This window comes from Heterodontus francisci, chromosome 28 (genome assembly GCF_036365525.1).
Source record: "Heterodontus francisci isolate sHetFra1 chromosome 28, sHetFra1.hap1, whole genome shotgun sequence".
Lineage (NCBI taxonomy): Eukaryota > Metazoa > Chordata > Chondrichthyes > Heterodontiformes > Heterodontidae > Heterodontus > Heterodontus francisci.
In genome coordinates this window covers 6758866-6781210 of record NC_090398.1, presented here as the reverse complement: position 1 = coordinate 6781210, position 22345 = coordinate 6758866, and the positions used below count along the sequence as shown (strand labels likewise).

Here is a 22345-nt window from a genome sequence, read left to right as displayed (position 1 = left end):
GGAAGGGTGTAGGGGCTGGAGGTGTTTACAGAGATAGGGAGGGGTGTAGAGGCTGGAGGTGTTTACAGAGATAGGGAGGGGTGTAGGGGCTGGAGGAGGTTACAGAGATCGGGAGGGGTGTAGGGGCTGGAGGTGGTTACAGAGATCGGGAGGGGTGTAGGGGCTGGAGGTGGTTACAGAGATCGGGAGGGGTGTAGGGGCTGGAGGTGGTTACAGAGATCGGGAGGGATGTAGGGGCTGGAGGAGGTTACAGAGATTGGGAGGGGTGTAGGGGCTGGAGGTGGTTACAGAGATCGGGAGGGGTGTAGGGGCTGGAGGAGGTTACAGAGATAGGGAAGGGTGTAGGGGCTGGAGGTGGTTACAGAGATAGGGAGGGGTGTAGGGGCTGGAGGTGGTTACAGAGATCGGGAGGGGTGTAGCGGCTGGAGGTGGTTACAGAGATAGGGAGGGGTGTAGGGGCTGGAGGAGGTTACAGAGATCGGGAGGGGTGTAGGGGCTGGAGGAGGTTACAGTGATCGGGAGGGTTGTAGGGGCTGGAGGTGGTTACAGAGATCGGGAGGGGTGTAAAAACTGGAGGAGGTTACAGACATCGGGAGTGGTGTAGGGGCTGGAGGTGGTTACAGAGATCGGGAGGGGTGTAGGGGCTGGAGGTGGTTACAGAGATCGGGAGGGGTGTAGGGGCTGGAGGTGGTTACAGAGATCGGGAGGGGTGTAGGGGCTGGAGGAGTTTACAGAGATCGGGAGGGGTGTAGGGGCTGGAGGTGGTTACAGAGATCGGGAGGGATGTAGGGGCTGGAGGAGGTTACAGAGATAGGGGGGGGTGTAGGGGCTGGAGGTGGTTACAGAGATAGGGAGGGGTGTAGGGGCTGGAGGAGGTTACAGAGATTGGGAGGGGTGTAGGGGCTGGAGGTGGTTACAGAGATCGGGAGGGGTGTAGGGGCTGGAGGAGGTTACAGAGATAGGGAAGGGTGTAGGGGCTGGAGGTGTTTACAGAGATAGGGAGGGGTGTAGAGGCTGGAGGTGTTTACAGAGATAGGGAGGGGTGTAGGGGCTGGAGGAGGTTACAGAGATCGGGAGGGGTGTAGGGGCTGGAGGTGGTTACAGAGATCGGGAGGGGTGTAGGGGCTGGAGGTGGTTACAGAGATCGGGAGGGGTGTAGGGGCTGGAGGTGGTTACAGAGATCGGGAGGGATGTAGGGGCTGGAGGAGGTTACAGAGATTGGGAGGGGTGTAGGGGCTGGAGGTGGTTACAGAGATCGGGAGGGGTGTAGGGGCTGGAGGAGGTTACAGAGATAGGGAAGGGTGTAGGGGCTGGAGGTGGTTACAGAGATAGGGAGGGGTGTAGGGGCTGGAGGTGGTTACAGAGATCGGGAGGGGTGTAGCGGCTGGAGGTGGTTACAGAGATAGGGAGGGGTGTAGGGGCTGGAGGAGGTTACAGAGATCGGGAGGGGTGTAGGGGCTGGAGGAGGTTACAGTGATCGGGAGGGTTGTAGGGGCTGGAGGTGGTTACAGAGATCGGGAGGGGTGTAAAAACTGGAGGAGGTTACAGACATCGGGAGTGGTGTAGGGGCTGGAGGTGGTTACAGAGATCGGGAGGGGTGTAGGGGCTGGAGGTGGTTACAGAGATCGGGAGGGGTGTAGGGGCTGGAGGTGGTTACAGAGATCGGGAGGGGTGTAGGGGCTGGAGGAGTTTACAGAGATCGGGAGGGGTGTAGGGGCTGGAGGTGGTTACAGAGATCGGGAGGGATGTAGGGGCTGGAGGAGGTTACAGAGATAGGGGGGGGTGTAGGGGCTGGAGGTGGTTACAGAGATAGGGAGGGGTGTAGGGGCTGGAGGAGGTTACAGAGATAGGGAGGGGTGTAGGGGCTGGAGCCGGTTACAGAGATCGGGAGGGGTGTAGGGGCTGGAGGTGGTTACAGAGATCGGGAGGGGTGTAGGGGCTGGAGGTGGTTACAGAGATCGGGAGGGGTGTAGGGGCTGGAGGAGTTTACAGAGATAGGGAGGGGTGTCGGGGCTGGAGGAGGTTACAGAGATAGGGAGGGGTGTAGGGGCTGGAGGTGGTTACAGAGATAGGGAGGGGTGTAGGGGCTGGAGGTGGTTACAGAGATCGGGAGGGGTGTAGGGGCTGGAGGAGGTTACAGAGATAGGGAGGGGTGTAGGGGCTGGAGGTGGTTACAGAGATCGGGAGGGGTGTCGGGGCTGGAGGTGGTTACAGAGATCGGGAGGGGTGTAGGGGCTGGAGGAGGTTACAGAGATAGGGAGGGGTGTAGGGGCTGGAGGAGGTTACAGAGATCGGGAGGGGTGTAGGGGCTGGAGGTGGTTACAGAGATCGGGAGGGGTGTAGGGGCTGGAGGTGGTTACAGAGATAGGGAGGGTGTAGGGGCTGGAGGTGGTTACAGAGATCGGGAGGGGTGTAGGGGCTGGAGGTGGTTACAGAGATCGGGAGGGGTGTAGGGGCTGGAGGTGGTTACAGAGATCGGGAGGGGTGTAGCTGCTGGAGGAGGTTACAGAGATAGGGAAGGGTGTAGGGGCTGGAGGTGTTTACAGAGATCGGGAGGGGTGTAGGGGCCGGAGGAGGTTACAGAGAGCGGGAGGGGTGTAGGGACTGGAGGTGGTTACAGAGATCGGGAGGGATGTAGGGGCTGGAGGAGGTTACAGAGATAGGGAGGGGTGTAGGGGCTGGAGGAGGTTACAGAGATCGGGAGGGGTGTAGGGACTGGAGGTGGTTACAGAGATAGGGAGGGGTGTAGGGGCTGGAGGAGGTTACAGAGATCGGGAGGGGTGTAGGGACTGGAGGTGGTTACAGAGATAGGGGGGGTGTAGGGGCTGGAGGAGTTTACAGAGATCGGGAGGGGTGTAGGGGCTGGAGGTGGTTACAGAGATCGGGAGGGATGTAGGGGCTGGAGGAGGTTACAGAGATAGGGGGGGTGTAGGGGCTGGAGGTGGTTACAGAGATCGGGAGGGGTGTAGGGGCTTGAGGTGGTTACAGAGATCGGGAGGGGTGTAGGGGCTGGAGGAGGTTACAGAGATAGGGAGGGGTGTCGGGGCTGGAGGAGGTTACAGAGATAGGGAGGGGTGTAGGGGCTGGAGGTGGTTACAGAGATAGGGAGGGGTGTAGGGGCTGGAGGTGGTTACAGAGATCGGGAGGGGTGTAGGGGCTGGAGGAGGTTACAGAGATAGGGAGGGGTGTAGGGGCTGGAGGTGGTTACAGAGATCGGGAGGGGTGTCGGGGCTGGAGGTGGTTACAGAGATCGGGAGGGGTGTAGGGGCTGGAGGAGGTTACAGAGATAGGGAGGGGTGTAGGGGCTGGAGGTGGTTACAGAGATCGGGAGGGGTGTAGGGGCTGGAGGAGGTTACAGAGATAGGGAGGGGTGTCGGGGCTGGAGGAGGTTACAGAGATAGGGAGGGGTGTAGGGGCTGGAGGTGGTTACAGAGATAGGGAGGGGTGTAGGGGCTGGAGGTGGTTACAGAGATCGGGAGGGGTGTAGGGGCTGGAGGAGGTTACAGAGATAGGGAGGGGTGTAGGGGCTGGAGGTGGTTACAGAGATCGGGAGGGGTGTCGGGGCTGGAGGTGGTTACAGAGATCGGGAGGGGTGTAGGGGCTGGAGGAGGTTACAGAGATAGGGAGGGGTGTAGGGGCTGGAGGAGGTTACAGAGATCGGGAGGGGTGTAGGGGCTGGAGGAGGTTACAGAGATAGGGAGGGGTGTAGGGGCTGGAGGTGGTTACAGAGATAGGGAGGGTGTAGGGGCTAGAGGTGGTTACAGAGATTGGGAGGGGTGTAGGGGCTGGAGGAGGTTACAGAGATTGGGAGGGGTGTAGGGGCTGGAGGTGGTGACAGAGATCGGGAGGGGTGTAGGGGCTGGAGGAGGTTACAGAGATCGGGAGGGGTGTAGGGGCTGGAGGAGGTTACAGAGATAGGGAGGGGTGTAGGGGCTGGAGGAGGTTACAGAGATCGGGAGGGGTGTAGGGGCTGGAGGAGGTTACAGAGATAGGGAGGGGTGTAGGGGCTGGAGGTGGTTACAGAGATAGGGAGGGTGTAGGGGCTAGAGGTGGTTACAGAGATTGGGAGGGGTGTAGGGGCTGGAGGAGGTTACAGAGATTGGGAGGGGTGTAGGGGCTGGAGGTGGTGACAGAGATCGGGAGGGGTGTAGGGGCTGGAGGTGGTTACAGAGATCGGGAGGGGTGTAGGGGCTGGAGGAGGTTACAGAGATAGGGAAGGGTGTAGAGGCTGGAGGTGTTTACAGAGATCGGGAGGGGTGTAGGGGCTGGAGGAGGTTACAGAGATCGGGAGGGGTGTAGGGGCTGGAGGTGGTTACAGAGATAGGGAAGGGTGTAGAGGCTGGAGGTGTTTACAGAGATCGGGAGGGGTGTAGGGGCTGGAGGAGGTTACAGAGATCGGGAGGGGTGTAGGGGCTGGAGGTGGTTACAGAGATAGGGAAAGGTGTAGAGGCTGGAGGTGTTTACAGAGATCGGGAGGGGTGTAGGGGCTGGAGGAGATTACAGAGATAGGGAAGGGTGTAGAGGCTGGAGGTGTTTACAGAGATCGGGAGGGGTGTAGGGGCTGGAGGAGGTTACAGAGATCGGGAGGGGTGTAGGGGCTGGAGGAGGTTACAGAGATAGGGAGGGGTGTAGGGGCTGGAGGAGGTTACAGAGATCGGGAGGGGTGTAGGGGCTGGAGGAGGTTACAGAGATAGGGAGGGGTGTAGGGGCTGGAGGTGGTTACAGAGATAGGGAGGGGTGTAGAGGCTGGAGGTGTTTACAGAGATAGGGAGGGGTGTAGGGGCTGGAGGAGGTTACAGAGATCGGGAGGGGTGTAGGGGCTGGAGGTGGTTACAGAGATCGGGAGGGGTGTAGGGGCTGGAGGTGGTTACAGAGATCGGGAGGGGTGTAGGGGCTGGAGGTGGTTACAGAGATCGGGAGGGATGTAGGGGCTGGAGGAGGTTACAGAGATTGGGAGGGGTGTAGGGGCTGGAGGTGGTTACAGAGATCGGGAGGGGTGTAGGGGCTGGAGGAGGTTACAGAGATAGGGAAGGGTGTAGGGGCTGGAGGTGGTTACAGAGATAGGGAGGGGTGTAGGGGCTGGAGGTGGTTACAGAGATCGGGAGGGGTGTAGCGGCTGGAGGTGGTTACAGAGATAGGGAGGGGTGTAGGGGCTGGAGGAGGTTACAGAGATCGGGAGGGGTGTAGGGGCTGGAGGAGGTTACAGTGATCGGGAGGGTTGTAGGGGCTGGAGGTGGTTACAGAGATCGGGAGGGGTGTAAAAACTGGAGGAGGTTACAGACATCGGGAGTGGTGTAGGGGCTGGAGGTGGTTACAGAGATCGGGAGGGGTGTAGGGGCTGGAGGTGGTTACAGAGATCGGGAGGGGTGTAGGGGCTGGAGGTGGTTACAGAGATCGGGAGGGGTGTAGGGGCTGGAGGAGTTTACAGAGATCGGGAGGGGTGTAGGGGCTGGAGGTGGTTACAGAGATCGGGAGGGATGTAGGGGCTGGAGGAGGTTACAGAGATAGGGGGGGGTGTAGGGGCTGGAGGTGGTTACAGAGATAGGGAGGGGTGTAGGGGCTGGAGGAGGTTACAGAGATAGGGAGGGGTGTAGGGGCTGGAGCCGGTTACAGAGATCGGGAGGGGTGTAGGGGCTGGAGGTGGTTACAGAGATCGGGAGGGGTGTAGGGGCTGGAGGTGGTTACAGAGATCGGGAGGGGTGTAGGGGCTGGAGGAGTTTACAGAGATAGGGAGGGGTGTCGGGGCTGGAGGAGGTTACAGAGATAGGGAGGGGTGTAGGGGCTGGAGGTGGTTACAGAGATAGGGAGGGGTGTAGGGGCTGGAGGTGGTTACAGAGATCGGGAGGGGTGTAGGGGCTGGAGGAGGTTACAGAGATAGGGAGGGGTGTAGGGGCTGGAGGTGGTTACAGAGATCGGGAGGGGTGTCGGGGCTGGAGGTGGTTACAGAGATCGGGAGGGGTGTAGGGGCTGGAGGAGGTTACAGAGATAGGGAGGGGTGTAGGGGCTGGAGGAGGTTACAGAGATCGGGAGGGGTGTAGGGGCTGGAGGTGGTTACAGAGATCGGGAGGGGTGTAGGGGCTGGAGGTGGTTACAGAGATAGGGAGGGTGTAGGGGCTGGAGGTGGTTACAGAGATCGGGAGGGGTGTAGGGGCTGGAGGTGGTTACAGAGATCGGGAGGGGTGTAGGGGCTGGAGGTGGTTACAGAGATCGGGAGGGGTGTAGCTGCTGGAGGAGGTTACAGAGATAGGGAAGGGTGTAGGGGCTGGAGGTGTTTACAGAGATCGGGAGGGGTGTAGGGGCCGGAGGAGGTTACAGAGAGCGGGAGGGGTGTAGGGACTGGAGGTGGTTACAGAGATCGGGAGGGATGTAGGGGCTGGAGGAGGTTACAGAGATAGGGAGGGGTGTAGGGGCTGGAGGAGGTTACAGAGATCGGGAGGGGTGTAGGGACTGGAGGTGGTTACAGAGATAGGGAGGGGTGTAGGGGCTGGAGGAGGTTACAGAGATCGGGAGGGGTGTAGGGACTGGAGGTGGTTACAGAGATAGGGGGGGTGTAGGGGCTGGAGGAGTTTACAGAGATCGGGAGGGGTGTAGGGGCTGGAGGTGGTTACAGAGATCGGGAGGGATGTAGGGGCTGGAGGAGGTTACAGAGATAGGGGGGGTGTAGGGGCTGGAGGTGGTTACAGAGATCGGGAGGGGTGTAGGGGCTTGAGGTGGTTACAGAGATCGGGAGGGGTGTAGGGGCTGGAGGAGGTTACAGAGATAGGGAGGGGTGTCGGGGCTGGAGGAGGTTACAGAGATAGGGAGGGCTGTAGGGGCTGGAGGTGGTTACAGAGATAGGGAGGGGTGTAGGGGCTGGTGGTGGTTACAGAGATCGGGAGGGGTGTAGGGGCTGGAGGAGGTTACAGAGATAGGGAGGGGTGTAGGGGCTGGAGGTGGTTACAGAGATCGGGAGGGGTGTCGGGGCTGGAGGTGGTTACAGAGATCGGGAGGGGTGTAGGGGCTGGAGGAGGTTACAGAGATAGGGAGGGGTGTAGGGGCTGGAGGTGGTTACAGAGATCGGGAGGGGTGTAGGGGCTGGAGGAGGTTACAGAGATAGGGAGGGGTGTCGGGGCTGGAGGAGGTTACAGAGATAGGGAGGGGTGTAGGGGCTGGAGGTGGTTACAGAGATAGGGAGGGGTGTAGGGGCTGGAGGTGGTTACAGAGATCGGGAGGGGTGTAGGGGCTGGAGGAGGTTACAGAGATAGGGAGGGGTGTAGGGGCTGGAGGTGGTTACAGAGATCGGGAGGGGTGTCGGGGCTGGAGGTGGTTACAGAGATCGGGAGGGGTGTAGGGGCTGGAGGAGGTTACAGAGATAGGGAGGGGTGTAGGGGCTGGAGGAGGTTACAGAGATCGGGAGGGGTGTAGGGGCTGGAGGAGGTTACAGAGATAGGGAGGGGTGTAGGGGCTGGAGGTGGTTACAGAGATAGGGAGGGTGTAGGGGCTAGAGGTGGTTACAGAGATTGGGAGGGGTGTAGGGGCTGGAGGAGGTTACAGAGATTGGGAGGGGTGTAGGGGCTGGAGGTGGTGACAGAGATCGGGAGGGGTGTAGGGGCTGGAGGAGGTTACAGAGATCGGGAGGGGTGTAGGGGCTGGAGGAGGTTACAGAGATAGGGAGGGGTGTAGGGGCTGGAGGAGGTTACAGAGATCGGGAGGGGTGTAGGGGCTGGAGGAGGTTACAGAGATAGGGAGGGGTGTAGGGGCTGGAGGTGGTTACAGAGATAGGGAGGGTGTAGGGGCTAGAGGTGGTTACAGAGATTGGGAGGGGTGTAGGGGCTGGAGGAGGTTACAGAGATTGGGAGGGGTGTAGGGGCTGGAGGTGGTGACAGAGATCGGGAGGGGTGTAGGGGCTGGAGGTGGTTACAGAGATCGGGAGGGGTGTAGGGGCTGGAGGAGGTTACAGAGATAGGGAAGGGTGTAGAGGCTGGAGGTGTTTACAGAGATCGGGAGGGGTGTAGGGGCTGGAGGAGGTTACAGAGATCGGGAGGGGTGTAGGGGCTGGAGGTGGTTACAGAGATAGGGAAGGGTGTAGAGGCTGGAGGTGTTTACAGAGATCGGGAGGGGTGTAGGGGCTGGAGGAGGTTACAGAGATCGGGAGGGGTGTAGGGGCTGGAGGTGGTTACAGAGATAGGGAAAGGTGTAGAGGCTGGAGGTGTTTACAGAGATCGGGAGGGGTGTAGGGGCTGGAGGAGATTACAGAGATAGGGAAGGGTGTAGAGGCTGGAGGTGTTTACAGAGATCGGGAGGGGTGTAGGGGCTGGAGGAGGTTACAGAGATCGGGAGGGGTGTAGGGGCTGGAGGAGGTTACAGAGATAGGGAGGGGTGTAGGGGCTGGAGGAGGTTACAGAGATCGGGAGGGGTGTAGGGGCTGGAGGAGGTTACAGAGATAGGGAGGGGTGTAGGGGCTGGAGGTGGTTACAGAGATAGGGAGGGTGTAGGGGCTAGAGGTGGTTACAGAGATTGGGAGGGGTGTAGGGGCTGGAGGAGGTTACAGAGATTGGGTGGGGTGTAGGGGCTGGAGGTGGTGACAGAGATCGGGAGGGGTGTAGGGGCTGGAGGTGGTTACAGAGATCGGGAGGGGTGTAGGGGCTGGAGGAGGTTACAGAGATAGGGAAGGGTGTAGAGGCTGGAGGTGTTTACAGAGATCGGGAGGGGTGTAGGGGCTGGAGGAGGTTACAGAGATCGGGAGGGGTGTAGGGGCTGGAGGTGGTTACAGAGATAGGGAAGGGTGTAGAGGCTGGAGGTGTTTACAGAGATCGGGAGGGGTGTAGGGGCTGGAGGAGGTTACAGAGATCGGGAGGGGTGTAGGGGCTGGAGGTGGTTACAGAGATAGGGAAAGGTGTAGAGGCTGGAGGTGTTTACAGAGATCGGGAGGGGTGTAGGGGCTGGAGGAGATTACAGAGATAGGGAAGGGTGTAGAGGCTGGAGGTGTTTACAGAGATCGGGAGGGGTGTAGGGGCTGGAGGAGGTTACAGAGATCGGGAGGGGTGTAGGGGCTGGAGGTGGTTACAGAGATCGGGAGGGGTGTAGGGGCTGGAGGTGGTTACAGAGATCGGGAGGGGTGTAGCTGCTGGAGGAGGTTACAGAGATAGGGAAGGGTGTAGGGGCTGGAGGTGTTTACAGAGATCGGGAGGGGTGTAGGGGCCGGAGGAGGTTACAGAGAGCGGGAGGGGTGTAGGGACTGGAGGTGGTTACAGAGATCGGGAGGGATGTAGGGGCTGGAGGAGGTTACAGAGATAGGGAGGGGTGTAGGGGCTGGAGGAGGTTACAGAGATCGGGAGGGGTGTAGGGACTGGAGGTGGTTACAGAGATAGGGAGGGGTGTAGGGGCTGGAGGAGGTTACAGAGATCGGGAGGGGTGTAGGGACTGGAGGTGGTTACAGAGATAGGGGGGGTGTAGGGGCTGGAGGAGTTTACAGAGATCGGGAGGGGTGTAGGGGCTGGAGGTGGTTACAGAGATCGGGAGGGATGTAGGGGCTGGAGGAGGTTACAGAGATAGGGGGGGTGTAGGGGCTGGAGGTGGTTACAGAGATCGGGAGGGGTGTAGGGGCTTGAGGTGGTTACAGAGATCGGGAGGGGTGTAGGGGCTGGAGGAGGTTACAGAGATAGGGAGGGGTGTCGGGGCTGGAGGAGGTTACAGAGATAGGGAGGGGTGTAGGGGCTGGAGGTGGTTACAGAGATAGGGAGGGGTGTAGGGGCTGGAGGTGGTTACAGAGATCGGGAGGGGTGTAGGGGCTGGAGGAGGTTACAGAGATAGGGAGGGGTGTAGGGGCTGGAGGTGGTTACAGAGATCGGGAGGGGTGTCGGGGCTGGAGGTGGTTACAGAGATCGGGAGGGGTGTAGGGGCTGGAGGAGGTTACAGAGATAGGGAGGGGTGTAGGGGCTGGAGGTGGTTACAGAGATCGGGAGGGGTGTAGGGGCTGGAGGAGGTTACAGAGATAGGGAGGGGTGTCGGGGCTGGAGGAGGTTACAGAGATAGGGAGGGGTGTAGGGGCTGGAGGTGGTTACAGAGATAGGGAGGGGTGTAGGGGCTGGAGGTGGTTACAGAGATCGGGAGGGGTGTAGGGGCTGGAGGAGGTTACAGAGATAGGGAGGGGTGTAGGGGCTGGAGGTGGTTACAGAGATCGGGAGGGGTGTCGGGGCTGGAGGTGGTTACAGAGATCGGGAGGGGTGTAGGGGCTGGAGGAGGTTACAGAGATAGGGAGGGGTGTAGGGGCTGGAGGAGGTTACAGAGATCGGGAGGGGTGTAGGGGCTGGAGGAGGTTACAGAGATAGGGAGGGGTGTAGGGGCTGGAGGTGGTTACAGAGATAGGGAGGGTGTAGGGGCTAGAGGTGGTTACAGAGATTGGGAGGGGTGTAGGGGCTGGAGGAGGTTACAGAGATTGGGAGGGGTGTAGGGGCTGGAGGTGGTGACAGAGATCGGGAGGGGTGTAGGGGCTGGAGGAGGTTACAGAGATCGGGAGGGGTGTAGGGGCTGGAGGAGGTTACAGAGATAGGGAGGGGTGTAGGGGCTGGAGGAGGTTACAGAGATCGGGAGGGGTGTAGGGGCTGGAGGAGGTTACAGAGATAGGGAGGGGTGTAGGGGCTGGAGGTGGTTACAGAGATAGGGAGGGTGTAGGGGCTAGAGGTGGTTACAGAGATTGGGAGGGGTGTAGGGGCTGGAGGAGGTTACAGAGATTGGGAGGGGTGTAGGGGCTGGAGGTGGTGACAGAGATCGGGAGGGGTGTAGGGGCTGGAGGTGGTTACAGAGATCGGGAGGGGTGTAGGGGCTGGAGGAGGTTACAGAGATAGGGAAGGGTGTAGAGGCTGGAGGTGTTTACAGAGATCGGGAGGGGTGTAGGGGCTGGAGGAGGTTACAGAGATCGGGAGGGGTGTAGGGGCTGGAGGTGGTTACAGAGATAGGGAAGGGTGTAGAGGCTGGAGGTGTTTACAGAGATCGGGAGGGGTGTAGGGGCTGGAGGAGGTTACAGAGATCGGGAGGGGTGTAGGGGCTGGAGGTGGTTACAGAGATAGGGAAAGGTGTAGAGGCTGGAGGTGTTTACAGAGATCGGGAGGGGTGTAGGGGCTGGAGGAGATTACAGAGATAGGGAAGGGTGTAGAGGCTGGAGGTGTTTACAGAGATCGGGAGGGGTGTAGGGGCTGGAGGAGGTTACAGAGATCGGGAGGGGTGTAGGGGCTGGAGGAGGTTACAGAGATAGGGAGGGGTGTAGGCGCTGGAGGAGGTTACAGAGATCGGGAGGGGTGTAGGGGCTGGAGGAGGTTACAGAGATAGGGAGGGGTGTAGGGGCTGGAGGTGGTTACAGAGATAGGGAGGGTGTAGGGGCTAGAGGTGGTTACAGAGATTGGGAGGGGTGTAGGGGCTGGAGGAGGTTACAGAGATTGGGAGGGGTGTAGGGGCTGGAGGTGGTGACAGAGATCGGGAGGGGTGTAGGGGCTGGAGGTGGTTACAGAGATCGGGAGGGGTGTAGGGGCTGGAGGAGGTTACAGAGATAGGGAAGGGTGTAGAGGCTGGAGGTGTTTACAGAGATCGGGAGGGGTGTAGGGGCTGGAGGAGGTTACAGAGATCGGGAGGGGTGTAGGGGCTGGAGGTGGTTACAGAGATAGGGAAGGGTGTAGAGGCTGGAGGTGTTTACAGAGATCGGGAGGGGTGTAGGGGCTGGAGGAGGTTACAGAGATCGGGAGGGGTGTAGGGGCTGGAGGTGGTTACAGAGATAGGGAAAGGTGTAGAGGCTGGAGGTGTTTACAGAGATCGGGAGGGGTGTAGGGGCTGGAGGAGATTACAGAGATAGGGAAGGGTGTAGAGGCTGGAGGTGTTTACAGAGATCGGGAGGGGTGTAGGGGCTGGAGGAGGTTACAGAGATCGGGAGGGGTGTAGGGGCTGGAGGTGGTTACAGAGATCGGGAGGGGTGTAGGGGCTGGAGGAGGTTACAGAGATCGGGAGGGATGTAGGGGCTGGAGGAGGTGACAGAGATAGGGAGGGGTATAGGGGCTGGAGGTGGTTACAGAGATCGGGAGGGGTGTAGGGGCTGGAAGTGGTTACAGAGATCGGGAGGGGTGTAGGGGCTGGAGGAGGTTACAGAGATAGGGACGGGTGTAGGGGCTGGAGGTGGTTACAGAGATCGGGAGGGGTGTAGGGGCTGGAAGTGGTTACAGAGATCGGGAGGGGTGTAGGGGCTGGAGGAGGTTACAGAGATCAGGAGGGGTGTAGGGGCTGGAGGTGGTTACAGAGATCGGGAGGGGTGTAGGGGCTGGAGGAGGTTACAGAGATTGGGAGGGGTGTAGGGGCTGGAGGTGTTTACAGAGATCGGGAGGGGTGTAGGGGCTGGAGGAGGTTACAGAGATCGGGAGGGGTGTAGGGGCTGGAGGAGGTTACAGAGATCGGGAGGGGTGTAGGGGCTGGAGGAGGTTACAGAGATAGGGAGTGGTGTAGGGGCTGGAGGTGTTTACAGAGATCGGGAGGGGTGTAGGGGCTGGAGGAGGTTACAGAGATCGGGAGGGGTGTAGGGGCTGGAGGAGGTTACAGAGATCGGGAGGGGTGTAGGGGCTGGAGGTGTTTACAGAGATCGGGAGGGGTGTAGGGGCTGGAGGAGGTTACAGAGATAGGGAGTGTTGGACGGATTTGAAGCCGAGGGTGAGAATTTTCAAGCTGGAGTTGAGACTGAAATCAACCAGGATCCAAATGAAAGGCAGAACAGGCTTGAGGGGCCGAATGGCCTAACTCCTGCTCTCGATGTTGATGTTGACATTCTGCCCTCTTCTCCAGGCTGCCAAGTTTGACATCATCCCAACTGTCATCAACATTGTGGCTGCTTTCACATCCATTGGACTGGTGAGTGTCCGCTATCAGTGACTGTGAACCTCAGATCTCAAGGTCTCCCAAAGGCACAGCAAGAGCCCAAAAGGCAGCAAGTGTCTTCATTTGGGAGAGCTCTTCCTAAAGGAATGTCGATGGTTGTGAGTGCTGCTTGTGGGATAGGCAGGGAATGTGTGGAGTGGAACCTGCCGATTACTGCTTACTGTCAGTTACATTACAGAGAGTGATGTCACATTGGGCTGGATTTGCAATCCGGGACAGGTACAGCACAGGGAAAAGGCCATTCTGCCCATCATCCCCATGCTGGCTCTGTGAAAGAGTTATCCAATTAGTCCCACACTCCCCCCTCTGCTCTTTCCACCCCCCCCCCCCGTATCCCGGTAAGATTTCCCCCCTTCGAGTATTTCTCCAATTCTCCTTTTGAAATTCCTATTGAATCTGTTTCCACCGCCCTTTCAGGCAGCGCGTTCCAGATCACAACTCACTGTGTGAAAAAACATTTCCCCTCATCTCCCCCTCTGCTTCTTTTACCCATTATCTTAAATCTGTGTCCCTCGGGTTACCGACCCTCCTGTCACTGGAAACAGTTTCTCCTGATTTACTCCATCGAAACCCCCTCGTCATTCTGAACGTCCCGATTAAATCACCTCTTAACCTTCTCTGCTCTAAGGAGAATAATCCCAGCTTCTCCAGTCTCTCCACATTAACTGAAATCCTTCATCCCTGCTGTTGGTCACAAGGTGAACTGCAATGATGAAACAAAGCCACTGCTGAGGACAGTGTAAGCAGTTATTGACCATCTGAAGGGGTGTTAGGCAGGTGAGCCTCACAGAGATGGGACTTTACTCTGTATCTAAACCCCTCTTTTTTTAAATGAAGGGCACCAGGCCTTCATAGCCCAGGCCCCTTTTCTATATGTCATGTCGAGGGGGCCTCAAGTGTACCGGCGGACACCGCATGCTCCTTTTCCAGGGACACCCAGGCGCGAACGTAACCGCGGAAGAGGGGCAGGCAATCGGGGAGGACGGACCCCCCGACGGCCCGCAACCTGGACCTGTGAATTGCCACCTTGGTCAGGCCCAGGAGCAGTCCGACGAGGAGATCCTCTTCCCGGCCCACGCCCCTCCGCCCCGGGTGCCCAAAGATCAGGAGCGTGGGACTGAAGTGCAGCCAGAATTTGAGGAGCAGCCCCTTCAGATACTCAAATAGGGGCTGCAACCTCGCACACTCCGTATAAACGTGGAACACGGACTCGTCCAGGCCGCAGAAATTACAGGCGGCCTGGGAGTCCGTGAACCTACTTAAAAGCCTATTGCACGGGACTGCTCTGTGCAGCACCCTCCACCCCAGGTCCCCGATGTAAAGGGGGAAGACTCCCGCGTAGAGAGACCTCCATCGGGGTTTCCCCTCGCCGCCAGATGGCAACGCAGACCGCCAGGGCGTGTCCGGCCGGCTGACGAGGGCGAGGAAGTGGAGAGTGTGCAGGAGCAGCCCGTACAGGAAACCCCTCCGCGCCGATTGGAATGGCACGGAGGGCATTTCCGAGAGGCGGCTCGGGTTGTGCGGGACCGGCTCCCGAGGAGGGTTTCAGGGCCTGGGTCCAATGAGCAGTTCCGGCCGAGCGGGTGTCAGCTCGGCCGGGATCGCTCCGCACTCCCGAGCCCCCTCGCCACCCGCAGTGAGGGGCGTCCCGGGGGTTTCGGCTACTCCTCCGCCCGCCGGACTGTCCCCGGAGTCGGCCGCCCGGACAGCCGAGACGCTCTCCTCCGCCGGTGGGGGAGCAGCCTGACTGGAGGCGACCATGTTCCAGACTCGGAATAGATCCCGGTAAAAGACAGGCAACTCCCTCAGAGAGGCGCGGCTAACGGACTCCACCGGGAGCTGCGTGTCGTCTTGAAGGCAGTGACACTGGCGGAAAAAATACGTCGCCAGCGCACACCATCTGGGAGGACGCTCGACGTACAGGTATCTCTGCAGGGTCCGAAGGCGGAGAGTCGCAGCCTGGGTGCGGACGCACACCAGCGACTGACCGCCCTCCTCGATCGGGAGACTCAGGACCGCGGCAGAGACCCAGTGTTTCCTCTTGCCCCAGAAGAAATCGACAAGTTTCTTCTGGATCTTGGTGGCAAATGCAGGGGGCGGGGCCAAAGTGACCAACCGGTACCACAGCATGGAGGCCACCAGTTGGTTTATGACCAGCGCTCGGCCCCTGTAGGAAAGCACTCGGAGCAGTCCTGTCCAGCGCCCCAGCCAAGCAGTGACTTTCGCCTCCAACTCCTGCCAGTTTGCCGGCCAGGCTTCCTCAGCGGGGCTAAGATGGACACCCAGATAGAGGAGGTGCGTGGTGCTCCACGCAAAAGGTGTCAACTCCTCCGGCAGGGAGTCCACCCGCCCCTGACCCACCAGGAGCCGGGAACATTTCTCCCAATTGATCCTCGCGGAGGACGCGGCAGAAAAGGTCTGCTGGCAGTCGCGCATCCTCCGCAAGTCAACGGGATCTGTGATTGCGAGGAGCACGTCGTCGGCGTAAGCCGAGAGGACGACCCGCATGGCCGGCTTGCGCAGAGCCAATCCCGTCAACCTCCTGCGAAGCAGGCACAGGAAGGGCTCCACGCAGATGGTATACAATTGGCCGGACATGGGGCACCCCTGACGCACTCCTCTCCCAAATCGAAGGGCGCCGTCAAGGACCCGTTAACTTTGACTAGACACTCTGTGGCGGCATATAAAAGTCGGACCCGGGCCACGAAATGCAGACCGAGTCTGAAATCGCGCAGAGTCCCGAAAAGGTCATCGTGATCCACCCTGTCGAACGCCCTCTCCTGATCGAGGGAGAGAAAGGCAACCGACTGACCAGTCCTCTGGGAAAGATGGATCAGGTCCCGGACCAGGTGGATGTTGTCCTGGATGGACCGGCCCGGGACCGTGAAGGACTGGTCGGGGTGGATCATGTGGGCCAGCACGGAGCACAGGCGGGTAGACATAGCCCGGGCAAAGATCTTATAATCCGTGCTGAGGAGGGAGACCGGACGCCAGTTTTTAAGCAGGCGGAGATCGCCCCTCTTCGGCAGCAGGACGATGACCGCCCTGCGCCACGAGAGGGGCATCTCCCCGGTCGCCAGGCTTTCCCCCAGGACCCGCGCGTAATCGTCCCCCAGGACGTCCCAGAACGCCCTGAGGAACTCCACGGTCAACCCATCCAGCCCTGGGGATTTGCCCCTCGAGCCTCCAATCCTTCGGCGCCCTCCGGGCTGACCTGCGGCAGGTCCTCCCACAAAACTCTGCGCGCATCCTCGCTGGACGGATCCGGAGAGAACAACGCACTGTAATACGTCCGGACCAGGAGGCCCATTCCCTCCGGATCCGTGATGGAGGATCCGTCGTCGGCCAGCAGCTCGACGAGCTGCTTACGGACCCCCCGCCATTTTTCCAGCGAGTAGAAGAAGGGTGAGGCGCGGTCCAAATCTTCCAGGATCTGGATCCGCGACCTCACGTACGCGCCTCGGGACCCTATGAGCTGCAGGTTCCTCAGCGCGCCCTTCTCTTTGTACGCCTGACACAGGGCCGGGTCCGCGACGGCATGACCGAGGCGGGATTCCAAGTCGAGCACCTCCCTCTCAAGGCGCCCGACCTCGGCTTCCCGCCTCTTGGTCGACCCCTTCGCGTACTCCTGACAGAAGACGCGGATGTGAGTCTTGCCCACATCCCACCATAGCCTCAAGGAGGGGAAGCCCCCCTGCTTCCTTCTCCAGTCGGCCCAGAATCGACAGAACGAGTCCCGAAATCGCACGTCCTCCAGCAGCCGGTTGTTAAAGTGCCAGTACGCGGACCCCGCCCGCGTGCGGAGCGGAGTAAACTCCACCCACACCAGGCGGTGGTCCGAGCACGGCACCAGCCGCATGGAGGCCGCCGAAATGCGGGAGACGTACGCCTGCGAAATGTAGAGGCGGTCGATTCGCGACCCCCCTCCTCCAGACCTCCACGTGAAGGCGCTGGAGTCGGGATGGAGATTCCGCCAGACGTCCACCAAGTTAAGGGAGCTGATCAGTCCCCTCAACTTCTCCACCGACGCTTGGCCGCGCTGGGGACCGGAGCGATCCCCCACCTCGAGGGTGCAGTTAAAATCCCCCCCGAGGATGATGCACTCGCCGCTATCGATGGAGCTCAAGAGAGCGGACACTTCTTCAAAGAAGCGCGCTTGCAACGCGCCGGGCCTGGGCGCGTACACGTTCACAAAGTGGAGCGGCACGCTACCCAGGCGAACGGCGAGGTGGAGCAAGCGGCCCGGCACTAGCTCCTTGACCCCCAAGATCTCCAGCTGAAAAGTCGGGGCCAACAAGATAGCCACCCCACTAGAAATAGGGGTGAGGTGACTCATGTAGACCCCACCCTGCCACTCCAGGAGCCAGGTGGCTTCGTCTCCCGGAACGGTGTGGGTTTCCTGCAGAAAGCTCACCGCGTATCTCCCTTCCCTGAGGACTGAGAGATTGTGAAATCTGCGGTGAGCCCCTCTGCTGCCGTTGATGTTGAGGCTGGCTATGGTTATCTTCATGTCAAAGGTAATTAAAACCCGTCACAAACACCTCACTGTGAGGAGGGAGTGGAAGTGCACCTGCCCCTCCACTCCCCCAGCAACCCATTGAGGAACACATTAAAACGGCGCCTCTCAACCAGTTTCACGTCCGCACGCTTGCCCGCTATCTTAAGGGTGGCACGGACGGACTGTATGATCAGCGCCAGATTCGACCAACGGTCGAGGGCCAGCTGAACTTTATTGCGGCAACCCCTGCAAGCCGCGAGGAAATCCCGGAGTTCCGCCGTGGGGATGAGAGGAGATTCGGTGGGAGGCACGAGGGACTCCACCACCTCACTGGCGATGGAATCAAGATCATCCTCCGTGCCCCGCACCGAATCCCCATCCTCCTCCGGGTCGTCACCGCCAGCGGCCGACACATCTACCACACACTGTGGGGCGGACGTCCCGGCCGCGCCAGCTGGTCCCGCCTCCGTCACGATCCCACCCCCAGGATCGATGGCGGAGGAGTCCTCTCTGGGTTCTATTGTGAAACTGGAGCCTGTAGGCACCAGCGGTTCAGGACCCCCCTCCACCTCCGTCCCCAGGGCAATGAGTGGTCCAGGGGAGACAGAAGTTCCCGACTCCGGGAAACCAGCCGGAGCCGAGACTGGAGGCGGAGGGAGGAGGCTATCTCCCGCTCCGCCAGCACCCACAGGCCCAGCAGATGGGGCAGCATTCTCAGTTATAACTGGGTCGGGTGTCTCCTGGTTGGTGGTGGACTCCAGCAGGGAGGCCCAACCCTCTGGGGCCTCGCCCTCCCCTTCATTCAGGACACCCGACCCAGTAGCAGTGGCGGAATGGGCGGCTTCCCCAGGCTCCCCCACTACAAGCAGGGCCCCACTTACTCCTTCAGGAGGGGCCTCACGTACCGGGGCCATCCCCTCCCCTCCATCCTGAGGAATAGGGAGCACCTGCCCGGACTTTGTAGCCTTGGTGGTGGCGGTAGGGGGCACCTGAGGACCAGAAACAGGAGGCAGCTCCCCTCCAACAGATGGGCCCTGCACCTCAGGGCCCTGTGTTATTTCTGTGGAGGGGTGCCTTCTCCTCTTTTTCGCACTTGGGCGCGGAGACTCAGAGACCTCCATGTCATCAGAGGCCTCCGCCTCCGCACCCTTATTTCCCTTTTTAGTCACCCTGGGCCTGAGCCCAGCCCTGGGACAGGTGGATTCCATGGGAATGGGCTTTGGGCTGAGCTCAGGCTCGGGTTGAGTCAAAGTGTCCAGGCGACGCGCCTCATGATGTTTCTTTTTTCCCCGCGTCTTCCTTCCGCTCGGACGGACGCTCCCCTCCCCGCCGGAGGCTGTGAAAACCACAGCCTCCGGAACCGACTGAGCGGTGTTTATTGGATGTGTTGGGGGAGTGGGAGGAGGTGCTGTGGAACCACTCTGGGCCGCCGAGGTGGAGTTGGCGGCCGGGAGGTTGGGGCAATTCTTACGAACATGCCCCACCCCCTTGCAGACGTGGCACCGCGCTCCATCCGAGGTCCAGAAGACGCGGTAGGCCGTCCCCTGAAACTCTATGCTGAAGTGGCCCTCCAAGACCTCCTCCCGCGCCAGCTGCATGAATAGCTGGCGGCGGAAGGAGTAGACATGTCGGAGGCTGTGCTCCCGAAGACCGAGCGGGACTGGGGTGATCCCCGACCTCACCTCCCCCAGATGGTGTAGGTGGGGGAGGAGGAGCTCATCAGGAATGAAGGGTGGGACGTTCGACAAGGTTACCCGATGTGCAGTGGCCCCCAGAGGGTCCACTGGCAGGAAAATCCCACCCACTGTGAGCCCCGTACTTAGGCCGAGGGACACAGCCCGCTCGGTCTTCAGGAAGAACACAGCCTTCCCATACATCTTTGAGGCTGCAACAATGGCCGAGGGGCCGACAACCACGGCCATTGCCTTAACACAAGCCTCAATAGTCATATTAGGATGGGTGTAACTCTTCACCCCATGCTTTGATGTTAAGATTTTAAATGGTGACGGGGCCACAGGAGCAGCTGTCGCAGCTGCTGCAGCATAGGAGGGCCCCGCCACCGGAGAGGACTGAGAAGTCATGGGGTAGAAGAGTTACAAGCACTTTGTTGAGAGCAAAAAAAAAAGAAAAGAGCAAATACAATAAATCAAAAATGTAACACTTAAAGGATGTAGCACAGGGGAAGAGGCTGAGGGAGAGGAAGGCCAAGAGGAATCAGTCTTTGTTAGTATTGCACAAGTCTTGTAGCTGGTCTTCCAGTTGGGAGGGTGGGGTGATGTCTTCACCTGGGTCAGCTGTAAGCTGCCCAGGCACACGCCTCCTTTGATGTTCAGATAATAAGTCTCTTCACCTGGGCAGCTCCAGCTGTCCCAGGCTTAATAGTTGGGGTGGGGAGGGAGCTCCCTGTCCAAAGATGTTAAACACAGGAGCTCCCTATTGAACAATACAGCCCCACCCAAGGTCTTCAGGTCTCTTCTTTCCCCACCCCCAACAATCAATGAAAAAGACTTTCAGTACAAAACAAACTCACAAAAGAGCTTCCAGTTCTTCCAGTTCTCTGCCTTCCTTCCTTTGTTGAAATTTGGAAAAAACTTTTGTTTCAGTTTGAATCTCCCTCTTGCAGCAGTCACACAGCCTGCAGCCTCCAACCTCTGCACACAGCCACAGTCAGCTGCACCTCATAGATGCACTCAGGCTCCGAAATCAGAGAGCAGGCAATCCCAGTGCTGTACCTGTCCTGGGAGTGTTTGATGGGGACAGTGCAGAGGGAGCTTTACTCTGTATCTAACCCCCGTACTGTACCTGTCCTGGGAGTGTTTGATGGGGGACAGTGTAGAGGGAGCTTTACTCTGCATCTAACCCCCCGTACTGTACCTGTCCTGGGAGTGTTTGATGGGGACAGTGTAGAGGGAGCTTTACTCTGTATCTAACCCCCGTACTGTACCTGTCCTGGGAGTGTTTGATGGGGACAGTGTAGAGGGAGCTTTACTCTGTATCTAACCCCCCGTACTGTACCTGTCCTGGGAGTGTTTGATGGGGACAGTGTAGAGGGAGCTTTACTCTGTATCTAACCCCCGTACTGTACCTGTCCTGGGAGTGTTTGATGGGGACAGTGTAGAGAGAGCTTTACTCTGTATCTAACCCCCGTACTGTACCTGTCCTGGGAGTGTTTGATGGGGACAGTGTAGAGAGAGCTTTACTCTGTATCTAACCCCCGTACCTGTCCTGGGAGTGTTTGATGGGGACAGTGTAGAGGGAGCTTTACTCTGTATCTAACCCCCGTACTGTACCTTTCCTGGGAGTGTTTGATGGGACACTGGGTATAAATTGGGGGCATATTCTGCGAACAGTAACTCTCACTATGTTCTCCCCTGTAGGGAGCTGTCGTGTGTGATTTGATATTACTGAACTTTCTCAAAGGTGCTGACAAGTACAAGGCGAGGAAATTTGAAGAGGTGAGTGAGGTAATGACCTGATAGAAAGAGTGATGGAGGGAGGAACGAAGAGCTGCGCTGTCGGAGGGTCAGAACTGAGGGAGTGCTGCGCTGTCGGAGGGTCAGTACTGAGGGAGTGCTGCACTGTCGGAGGGTCAGTACTGAGGGAATGACGCACTATCAGAGGGTCAGTACTGAGGGAGTGCTGCACTGTCGGAGGGTCAGTACTGAGGGAGTGCTGCACTATCAGAGGGTCAGTACTGAGGGAATGACGCACTATCAGAGGGTCAGTACTGAGGGAGTGCTGCACTGTCGGAGGGTCAGTACAGAGGGAGTGCTGCGCTGTCGGAGGGTCAGTACTGAGGGAGTGCTGCACTGTCGGAGGGTCAGTACTGAGCGAGTGCTGCACTGTCGGAGGGTCAGTACTGAGGGAGTGCTGCACTGTCGGTGGGTCAGTACTGAGGGAGTGCTGCACTGTCGGAGGGTCAGTACTGAGGGAGTGCTGCACTGTCGGAGGGTCAGTACTGAGGGAGTGCTGCAGTGTCGGAGGGTCAGTACTGAGGGAGTGCTGCAGTGTCGGAGGGTCAGTACTGAGCGAGTGCTGCACTGTCGGAGGGTCAGTACTGAGGGAGTGCTGCAGTGTCAGAGGGTCAGTACTGAGGGAGTGCTGCAGTGTCGGAGGGTCAGTACTGAGGGAGTGCTGCAGTGTCAGAGGGTCAGTACTGAGGGAGTGCTGCAGTGTCGGAGGGTCAGTTCGGAAGGAGTTCTGCACTGTCGGATGATCAGTACTGAGGGAGTGCAGCACTGTCGGAGGGTCAGTACTGAGGGAGTGCCGCACTGTTGGAGGTTCAGTACTGAGGGTGTGCCGCACTGTTGGAGGTTCAGTACTGAGGGAGTGCTGCACTGTCGGAGGGTCAGTACTGAGGGAGTGCTGCACTGTCGGAGGGTCAGTACTGAGGGGGTGCTGCACTGTCGGAGAGTCAGTACTGAGGGAGTGCCGCACTGTCGGAGGTTCAGTACTGAGGGAGTACTGCACTGTCGGAGAGTCAGTACTGAGGGAGTGCCGCACTGTTGGAGGTTCAGTACTGAGGGAGTGCTGCACTGTCGGAGAGTCAGTACTGAGGGAGTGCCACACTGTTGGAGGTTCAGTACTGAGGGAGTGCTGCACTGTCGGAGAGTCAGTACTGAGGGAGTGCTGCACTGTTGGAGGTTCAGTACTGAGGGAGTGCTGCACTGTCGGATGGTCACTACTGAGGGAGCACTGCACTGTCGGAGGGTCAGTACTGAGGGAGTGCTGCACTGTCGGAGAGTCAGTACTGAGGGAGTGCCGCACTGTTGGAGGTTCAGTCCTGAGGGAGTGCTGCATTGTCGGATGGTCAGCACTGAGGGAGCGCTGCACTGTCGGAGGGTCAGTACTGAGGGAGTGCCGCACTGTCGGAGAGTCAGTACTGAGGGAGCACTGCACTGTCGGAGGGTCAGTACTGAGGGAGTGCTGCACTGTCGGAGAGTCAGTACTGAGGGA

At 59.3% G+C, this 22345-nt stretch overlaps 1 protein-coding gene across 1 annotated transcript in view; it reads left to right on the top strand.

Annotated features, from left to right (window-relative positions):
- p2rx3b (purinergic receptor P2X, ligand-gated ion channel, 3b) overlaps window positions 1–22345 on the top strand; it is a 108054-nt gene that overhangs the window by 84028 nt on the left and 1681 nt on the right. Inside the window, 2 exon segments of the mRNA XM_068008755.1 lie at window positions 12799–12864; window positions 20767–20844. Coding sequence (XP_067864856.1) covers window positions 12799–12864; window positions 20767–20844 — 144 coding nt within the window.